At 46.3% G+C, this 10,144-nt stretch overlaps 1 protein-coding gene across 1 annotated transcript in view; it reads left to right on the top strand.

Moving 5' to 3' along the window:
- Nucleotides 1-200: 200 nt before the first annotated feature.
- LOC135809105 (uncharacterized) overlaps nucleotides 201-10,144 on the top strand; it is an 80,514-nt gene continuing 70,570 nt past the window's right edge. The window contains exons 1-5 of the mRNA XM_065322374.1: nucleotides 201-461; nucleotides 568-650; nucleotides 799-912; nucleotides 2,107-2,154; nucleotides 3,350-3,478. Coding sequence (XP_065178446.1) covers nucleotides 800-912; nucleotides 2,107-2,154; nucleotides 3,350-3,478 — 290 coding nt within the window. The 5' untranslated portion in view covers nucleotides 201-461; nucleotides 568-650; nucleotide 799. The remainder of the gene's footprint in view (nucleotides 462-567; nucleotides 651-798; nucleotides 913-2,106; nucleotides 2,155-3,349; nucleotides 3,479-10,144) is intronic.

Genomic DNA, 10,144 nt, shown 5'->3' with positions numbered 1-10,144 from the left:
GCAGTGCAGAGCTAGAGAGACCATGGAGACGCACCTAGCAAATGCATGGCGTCGTGAAAACTCTTTCGCGTCTCCCTGCTTTCAACTACCGGTACTTCAAGTAAGTAAGAACTAAGATTAGTAGGCTAGTAGTACAGACTGTCAGGTACATGTAGGGGTGGTTTCGAAGATGGGAATAATTGGAGGTTCCGTCTTGAAAAGACTAAGGCCATTGTTCAACAGCGCAAATCTACCACTGGGCGGATACAAAGGAACTAAGATGGCGTGGTTGACGTCCACTGAAAGTGCAAAAAGAGAGGAGGACGGAAGGACATTAGCCAAAGTTGGTGTTTCGTTACGCTTCCCACAGCTTCATTAGCAGTCGTTACTCAACAAAACAACAGGGCTCAGCTAGTAGGTAGGATTCGTCCCCGCAGAGCCTCTAGGCTACTCCAGAAGCCGTGCGAAAATGACCTGAGAAGGTGAGGTTCAGCTCAATATAATTTGAAGGTTGCGGAACCAAATCCCGCATACGATAAAGGACAACTTTTCCAGTTGTTCCAGCCTGTGTCTTTGCCGATGCTGCAGGAATCCGAAACGTGCTTGGTTTTACGACAGTTGCTTGGACCGCTGCTGCGGCTGTTTGCAGCGAACTTGGCTTGACTGAGTTGGTAAGACAGTGGCTCTGATGGTAGCGTTCGTAGCGCTACACAAGCAAAATGCTCGAAGAATGGTCACGGTGACCTCTATCTCTCACTTGTGTGCTGATGTGCTGTACTGTGTTTATCTCACTCTCTCTCTGATCGGTTGAAACATTAGGATGGTTGTGGCTCACAAGATGTTGGCTAGCAGGAGGTGCAGCGTAGAGCAGTTGCTGACATTGTTGCTACTTCGAGGTGTCCTGTTGGCAAACTGGAGATCATTGCAATGCCAGTAAGTAGCACCACACCGTGCTATAGACTATAATTCTCCGACCTTTTACAATCCACAAGAGTGTCAGCCACTCGTATGCGCATGCCCCCCCCCCAAACCACTGGCATACACACCAAATACACACACGTCCGCGCGCACGCGCACGCACACACACACACGCACACACACACACACACAAACACACACACACACACACACACACACACACACACACACACATACATATGCCCCCCCCCCCACACACACACACAATGCATTAATAATTATTTATTGGCCCTGTAGGAGTAGGAGTCTCGTGGAGAAAACTCCTGTAAGGAAGCTAAACTTCAGCAAGTGGAATACAATTACAATAGCATACACAATATACAAAATAACAACTTTTCAGTGGTGCTAATGTAATGATGAACGTGGCAGTTGTCATACTCTCAGGCCTGCTGTAACCGCCGGGTCCAGTTCGCCAGGTCAACACCAGACCAATTTCTTTGCCATTAACTGAGTGTTTACTGCTAAGGAGGTCGTGTGCACGCGCCATATCATGCACAAAATATGAAAGGCTATGATATGGCCGGACCGATCAAAGACTGCTTCCGGCAGTCCTGACACTGCTGAATCAATACTTCTGTGTATGATGAGAACATCAAGGCCGCCGTGCAGAACCTGATATACAGTCGACTCCTGATATAACGAACGCCATTGTGCAGGATAATTAGTTCTTTATAGCCGAAGTTCGTTTATAACAGAAACACACTCACACTATAATACAAGCAGCAAGTCATGACCGGCAAGTGGCCCATGACAGTATGAGTGCACTTGATTTACATGCGGCCCTACAAGATTTGGTTCCTTAGAAACGAAACCTGTTCGCTTTAAAGGGTCTGTATTGTATGGGTTCAAACAGGGACATGGCAACGGTTCTTTTTATCACGAAATTCGCTATATGCGAGTTCGTTGCAAGTGGAGTCGACTGTACTTCTATACCATATTTTCCGGTGTATACTGCGCACTTTAGACGTGCTATTTTAGGCCCCAAATCGCAGGTGCGCATTATGCTCCGAATATGAAATGCATGTACTTCAATGAAGATTGAAGTGCGCACCCCCAATGAAGATTGGGGGTGCGCGTTATACAAAGGTGCGCACTATACTCCGAAAAATACGGTAATGAAAGTTGACATGTTCTCTGCTTCATGTGTAGGGCAGCTGCACTAAGCAGTCATGGATTTCCGACCAAGCTGAAAACTTCGTAAGAACCGTGTTCCATTGTCCATAGATTGTCTGTGTATGCATGCCATTAAAATTAATTGGTTTGTGATGATGTGGTACAGTACTGCCAGTCGTCGAAGAACTGGGGGCACTGCCTCCTAGCCTCCTAGCCTAGACCGTTCTTATTTTTCATGTATTACAGTCCATACATGGTTGAGTCGCCGTTTATACATTGGTATGCTGGACTTGGTGACATTCTTGGCTGGTCATTCTTCGGCGCTCCGTTCTTTGGCACCCGGCAGTACTGTATTTCAGAAATACAATACATGCTTACACGTAGAATGCAGGTCTGGCAAAATGCAGAGAACAACCCTGAGGAATTCTTCCCGGCAGCACTGCTAGCTAGTGATGGAGTCCTTGTAAGTGTTGATGATTGTTCCCTGTACAAAATGATTGATCTGAATGAAATTTGGATGAGTGGAGCAAGCTGCAGTCCTCTTGTACAGTGATGCATTCCCATGAGGCATACTGCACTCTTGAAAATTTCAATACTGATATAGCCCTGCGGGCCAGGCAACCACAGCATTTATGTTGCTATTTGAGGGATGAGGGTGGATCTATAGGGCTTGAAAGTGATGACGTCAAAAACGGCCAGGGAGTAGTAAGTTGACATCAGATTTCTATTTTGGATCCACTAAGGTGTGACTTTGCTATTGCCTCAGTATGTGGGTGCATAGCAACCCACTCATGTCGTATGCAGGGGTGACTTTTACTTCGCCACCAGTTGTAACCCCGCCCCCAGTAGCCAAATCAGTCAGTTTCACTGGCTACATCACCTTACTGCGAGTAAGACGGCTTGAAATGTGCTTGGATCCATACGAAAACTGGATCCAAGTGGATCCAGTTTTTGAATTTTTAAAATTGTTGCTATGCTGTGACGTAGCACTTTCAAGCCCTATTGGTACCTTTGTGTAATATAGTTGGTCACAATGCTCATAACATAATAATAATTATTATTATATTGAAAACAATGAAAAGGATCTACAAAATCCCTGGCCAACGTTGTTCTGAGCAAAGCCGCAAGACACTACACACATCTGTCTTCCAGGGGAAAGAATGAATTCCTATTGAAGAGTCTGCCCTGTTTTGCTGTTTCAATAGGTATATGGCAGAATAGTTATCTGTGATGATCATGGCCATCGTATGCTGATGTTATCTGTTCCACTATATTGTAGGTCGACTACTTCCCCAGTGCTATCAGTACCCGTTCCACTTGTAACACCTCCACAAGCAGCAGCAGAAGAAACAGCAACACCATTGCCTCCACCACCACAAGTTCCACCACAACCACCGGAAACGTACAAGTAAGTCAACTGCAAATTAACATTTTTGAAAGGATTGGGAGAACTTCAAATTCGAAGGATCAGTCGGGGAAGTGAACTGCCTGAAAAAAAGAAGAAATGCCAGACCCATCAGAACTCGAACCCGGGACCTTACTTGTCATGAGCAACGCTCTGACCAGCTGAGCTATGGGACCAGGCTGAACCTAGAAAGTACTGGCAAGTAGTTTTTGACTCCAAAGGCAGCTCACAACACGTGCCACACATACTGATGGCACTTGGGTCTTTTTCCCTCCCCTGGGGGACCAACCACGGCCAGTTTCTGGAACGTACTACCAAAGGTGAAAGAAAGTGATTAATTTTGGGAAGGGATTGGGAGAACTTCAAATTCAAAGGATCAGTCGGGGATGTGAACTGCCTTTTAAAGTTACCTTGCGTTGGACCAAGTTTCGTTTCCCTCGGACAATTGTCATAATCTTGGGCGTCTTTGTGCTCCGCCCATACAGCACAGCAACAACGACAGAGTTTCATAGCCAGTGGCTGGCAATGGCCATTATTCTATAATAATACTGTAATCATAATCTTCTCTTCTTTTTGAAACTTGGATGTTGAGCCATAAATAAATGTAGAAAGGAAAAAGACATTATGGATGATACGAGTTAAGAGTAACTCTCCATCACTGTAACATGACTTAACCCTTTGCCGGTCTAACTCAATGTATGTGAGGGGTGGTCACGCAAATACATGTACACACAACCAGCAATAACTCCAGAACCATGTGATGTAGGTATGGGTAAACCATATATTTTCAAAATCTGTATGCCTGAACGCGTCCATAAAATTCAAATATGACTAGGTCCAGGCAAGGATAGGGCCCATGGTAGCCCTTCAAGTTGCGAGAAAATACAATTGCGAATGAAATACACGAATATCACAGCACGAAGGGCGTACCAAGTTCGTGGTGGAGCTGAAGTCGTACGATAAACAATCAGGTAAGGGCTACGTCTTTACAAGGAATGTAGGCTCTCTACAATACCGCCATTGAACACCAACACCTCGCCATCAGCGATACGCCAGCAGCAGCAATTCCCATTCCACGATATCGCAGTTTCGGTTTGTTCATCTCAGCGCTGCTCGCGTCAGATTCACTCTCGCTCAGATGAGTACTCAGGCGCGAGCTTATGCATGCCGTGATTCTCACGGCCAGGTGAATCAGCTGATCGCACATGACGAGTCCTTGTGACAGTCGCTGTCGCCGTGTCGGCTGCAAGAAGGCTTCCTCTCTGTTTGGAGAATTTTGTTTCTTCATTCGTGGACGATATATTTTTGAACTAGCAGGACTCAACGGAGCTCTTTTTCTCAACACACTACACTGCAAAACCTCCCGGGAGATCCAGTCTGGACTGGTGATGTTACTGCTCTCAGAACGCTTGTCAAACACGGCCCCAAGAGATGCACTCGCATTCTCGGAATGCGCGCATGGCGGATGGTCGTCTTTTCCAATTTCAACAAACTTCAGTCGATCTATACGGCAAAAATTTGTATGGTAAGCATGGTTGTTTTGTACATCGTCAGAAAGCCTTGGACCTCAGCTACGCGTAGAGCGCCATTTTAGCTGTCTCCTAGCAACAAGACCCCAAAAAAATGAGGGCCAAACGTACCGGTACTATAGTATCGATTCGCTTATGGTAGACCGGTAAAGGGTTAACTCGTATCATCCATAATGTCTTTTTCCTTTCTCTTCTTTTTCTTTTTTTAATTCAATTGTTTTGGACTAAGTACATAAACATCTTGCACTGCGATACAACCAGTTCCCCGACAAAGCAATTACACTATCCCAAAAAAAACAACCAGCCAGATCAATGCGAAAGGCATTTGCGTCTACGACACACCCCTGCCCCTACAACATACTTGTTGCCGCTAAGAGCCTATTCAGGCTGACAGCCCACCCTACCTAATTAACATTGCGGAAAGCAACAACAACCCAAAAACAACCCAAAAGTAAAACAAACAAACAAAAAACAACACCAAAAAACACGCACAAGAAAGGAAGAACGCGATATTCCACAGTTCTCCACCGACTGTGGGTGGGTGAGAAGATGGACACGGAAATCCTGAGTTCACGTGACCGAATGTGGGTGGGTGGTAGGGTTCTGGTCCTATCAGAGAAGTAGGCCAATGCGAAGTGACGACCACATTGGGCTGTGTTTGCTTTGCGGAGACGTGCACTGAACCACCATGATTGCCATGGCTACGCACAAAGACACGTGCTTTCCAACTCTCTTACGGCCGTTGGAAAGCGTAACGTCTTTGTGCTCCGCCCATACAACACAGCAACAACGACAGAGTTGCATAGCCAGTGGCTGGCAATGGCGACAGAGAGGATAGTCATTGCATCCCTTTCGGGATTTGAAACAAGGCTTCTTGGGACTCCTCAATATATCCTAGCATAGACTCCAAATGTCGCCAGCCGCCGTGTTGTTGCACTAATCGCACGGGTAACCCTGGGTTCCGCAGTGCAGACGACACACCACCAGACCGCAGACTATGCAGACCAACTCTTGACGGCCACTCATAGGCTGCGTAACACCCGACTCGTGACACATCCGGAGCAAGAGCTCCCGGGCTCTGGAGTATGTAAGATTGCCACGGATGACTTGAACACCACCCACGGCATGCACTTTGGCAAACAACGGGAGTCCTGGTAGATGGTGTGCTCGAGAAAGAAATCTCTCCATCCAGGTCATTGCGCACACAGAGGTATCCTCTATACGACTGATAGGCACTATGTGCCATTCACGGAATTGATCATTCTTGCAGCTTTCTATGAACACTGACATGTGCCGTGCGGAGATATTGATGCTATCTGGCTGTAATCTGACCATATCGCCCCAGCGTAGGAATCCTCGGAATCCTAGTAGGATGAGCGTCATCATTTGCAAATGGACCAATGACGGCTCAGACTGACTGAAACACTGGATCAGCTTCCTGATGTCCTGCAGTGTAAATGGCGTCTTCTTCTGAGCAGGTCGTGCTAATAGACGATGGCAGCCTTGTAGCGTCTGCCGGACTAACTCTGAGCAACATGGCGCGTCGATGCATGCCTGCGATGCGACGGCGCGTCGATGCATGCCTTATGATGAGCCCAGTTGATTGCTGAATATGCTGCATCCACTGGTGCGCTGGACTTCGCTGTCAAAACTAACTCCACCAGATATAATGCAACGTGTTCACTTGTTGCTGGCAGTGCCTGTACTTGCACTGATTGGCACCACTTGCGGAACCTGTCGAAGGACCCACTATACTTCTCGACTGTGGCAGCGGAGTGCTCACATGCAGCAGCCGCCGGCAGGTTGCTTGCGAGTCGCTGAAGGCGCGGGTGTGTTTACTCGGAGACTTTCTTCCAGACTTCCGAAGTTCCTAGCAATAACAACATCCGGCAAACCCCAAGAGGCACATACACACATACACAGCACGCATATAGGACACAACTCTGCAGAGAGACTTCACCCAATGGCCTGGTATAAAGATGAATTATCATCATAAACCCTTAGGTACTAACTACAGCTCATGGGAACCCTTGGGTCCAGGCTCAAGGTGCACCACAGGGGTTATAACAAAGCGGCCATCTGGGTAGCCACCTGCTCTCTCTCTCTCTCTCTCTCACCTCAGATGTTGACTCTAAAAATTAGCTTTCCTCTACTTGATACGGGTAATACCTCGCACAATCTTTCTCCTCCTCAATAGCACACACACACAATAGCTATTCAGTCTAACTCCAACTTCTACCGTTGTATGGAGCAAGCGGAGCAAGGCCGCCCCATACACTTTCACAATTCTTCACACAATCTGTGACTTGTACATACGTTAGCTATACGTATGGAAACTATTCCAGAAACTCATGCTGTTGTGAAGCCACCAAATACACCTTCACAACTCTTCTTCTCATCTTTTCACCTCGTCCGTCTCATGCACATACTTGCGCCAACAAATACACTTTCACGACTCTTCCTCTCATCACTTCACATCACTGCCGGGTCTCATGCACATGCTCATAACTAATCAACATAGTCTAGAAGCTCATGCCGTTCTATGGCGTAGGGGGTGTAAATCCACCAACTACACTTTCATAACTCTACATCTCATCGTATCACATCTCTTCATACCTCACCTCCTACATCTCATCGTATCACATCTCTTCATACCTCACCTCCTACATCTCATCGTATCACATCTCTTCATACCTCACCTCCTACACCTCATCGTATCACATCTCTTCATACCTCACCTCCTACATCTCATCGTATCACATCTCTTCATACCTCACCTCCTACATCTCATCGTATCACATCTCTTCATACCTCACCTCCTACATCTCATCGTATCACATCTCTTCATACCTCACCTCCTACATCTCATCGTATCACATCTCTTCATACCTCACCTCCTACATCTCGTATCATATCTCTTCATACCCCACCTCCTACATCTCATCGTATCACATCTCTTCATACCTCACCTCCTACATCTCATCGTATCATATCTCTTCATACCTCACCTCCTACATCTCATCGTATCATATCTCTTCATACCTCACCTCCTACATCTCATCGTATCATATCTCTTCATACCTCACCTCCTACATCTCATCGTATCATATCTCTTCATACCTCACCTCCTACATCTCATCGTATCATATCTCTTCATACCTCACCTCCTACATCTCATCGTATCATATCTCTTCATACCTCACCTCCTACATCTCATCGTATCATATCTCTTCATACCTCACCTCCTGATCAGTAGCACTAGTGCGACTTCATGAATAATAGCAGCCTAGGCTTGTTGGTTTGGCACGAAGGTAGTAAAGTAGTACATTTGCATAAGTTGTGTTTTGCGGAACTGTACACTATGCCTTAGGTTATCACTAGTGTAGGGTTTCATTTTATCAACTACATAGTCATATTTCACGCTTGTTCGGTTTCTCACACTCAGTGCACCTCACACTTGCACCTTTTACTTGCAAAACCTTTCAGATGTTGTAGAATAAGACAGTGTGTAGCAGTGAGTTTTCCTCTCTCGCTGTAACATTTTAGATTCGTGGCGAAGAAGTGAAGAATTGTGTTTACTATTACTACTAGACTTGTGGCGTGTTGTGCGTGCGGGTTGAGATCACCGAGGGTTCTTATGGTGTTTTACGTCAACCATGACGGCTACAATGGCCAACCAGACCACAACGAAGTTGGGGCCAAAGAGAAAGTTTATTTCTTTCACGTGAAAATATATACAGGGGCCATTTTTACGAAAAATGATATATATATATAATATAGAAATGCATGTACGAGGTCACTACATTACACCCCCACCAGAGATGAAGCCGAGAGCAGTTGCTGAAGAACGCCAAACGGAAAAAGAGCTTGGAAAGGAAAGGAAAGAGTGAGCGAAGCGTACAGAGCTGAAAGACGGGAAAGAAAAATACACTGTACAAAGAGAAAAAAATATGCGCTGCACGTGGAATACCGTTGTATGACACGTGGACACCAGGTCCGAAACAAGGTAGAAAAATGCAGGAAAGAGAAAGAGGAAACATGCGTGACAGAGGTAGAAGAACGTGTCAGAGGCAGTCTAGAGAAAGAAAGTAGAGGAAAGAACAAGGGAAACGTAACCTTGACAGAGGAGGACGGATCTTGATCTTGTCAGAGGCGGCTGCGGGCTAGGAGATCGTGGCGGTTGATCGGTGGATCGGCGGATGGTGGGCTGGTGAGGTCGTGGGCTTGGGCGCCTGCTCAATCTCGGCCGCGGAGGTCGAAGGCGCGATGGGCCTGCTCCATTCCATCCATACAGCAACTCCGACTCAGCGCAGTGTCAGGGGTCACCAATTATGGTGTTTTACGTCAACCATGACGGCTACAATGGCCAACCAGACCACAACGAAGTTAGTTGGGGCCAAAGAGAAAGTTTATTTCTTTCACGTGAGAATAATTATATACAGAGGCCATGTAGTAGACGGACTTCCCCCTACACAAATCACTATGTATTACTATGTAGCGTAGTAGACGGACTTCCCCCTACACAAATCACTATGTATTACTATGTATTGCACTATGCATTGCTGACACCATCAGATCCCTTGCTTTCATTCCCTAACTAGCGCTCGGAGCTGTAACTGGCAATCTCGTACCATATATATAGATCCGTGTGTCAGTTGCCCAGCTCAGTTGTTGCAGAGTCTTTGCCTCCGTTGTTTCTGTCGTCTTCCCTTCACTTATTGAGTCTTTCAATATACTATAAGTAATTCTGTGTCACCTACGTTTGTCGTTCCGTGTGTGCAATATTGTTCCCTGAGAATACTACCTGTGTTTTGCCGGAGAGACTGAACCAGTTTTGCCTTGTCACTCGGTCGCGTATTACATTTGGTGGCAGCGGTGTTAGCTCTGCGTTCGTCAGTCGCAGTATTCCGGACCACGCCTCGTTATTTCGCCGTGCAGTGAACGTTGCCGTTGCCGTTCTCGTCTCAACTCAAGCTGAGTAACTTTGTTCCGTGCCAATTTACGATTTTAATATTTACATTTTTGTAGTGCTAGTCTTTTCTAGGCTTACTTTGTTGGATCTATTCGTAGTCTTGTCCCCTAAGTAAGCTAGCTCTTCGTTGCCAGTTTTTCTTGCACTGCTCGCCGTACTTGAACTGTT

This window comes from Sycon ciliatum, chromosome 2 (genome assembly GCF_964019385.1).
Source record: "Sycon ciliatum chromosome 2, ocSycCili1.1, whole genome shotgun sequence".
Taxonomy (NCBI): Eukaryota; Metazoa; Porifera; class Calcarea; order Leucosolenida; family Sycettidae; genus Sycon; species Sycon ciliatum.
The sequence above is the reverse complement of the archived record's forward strand: the minus strand, read 5'-3'. Positions and strand labels throughout refer to the sequence as shown.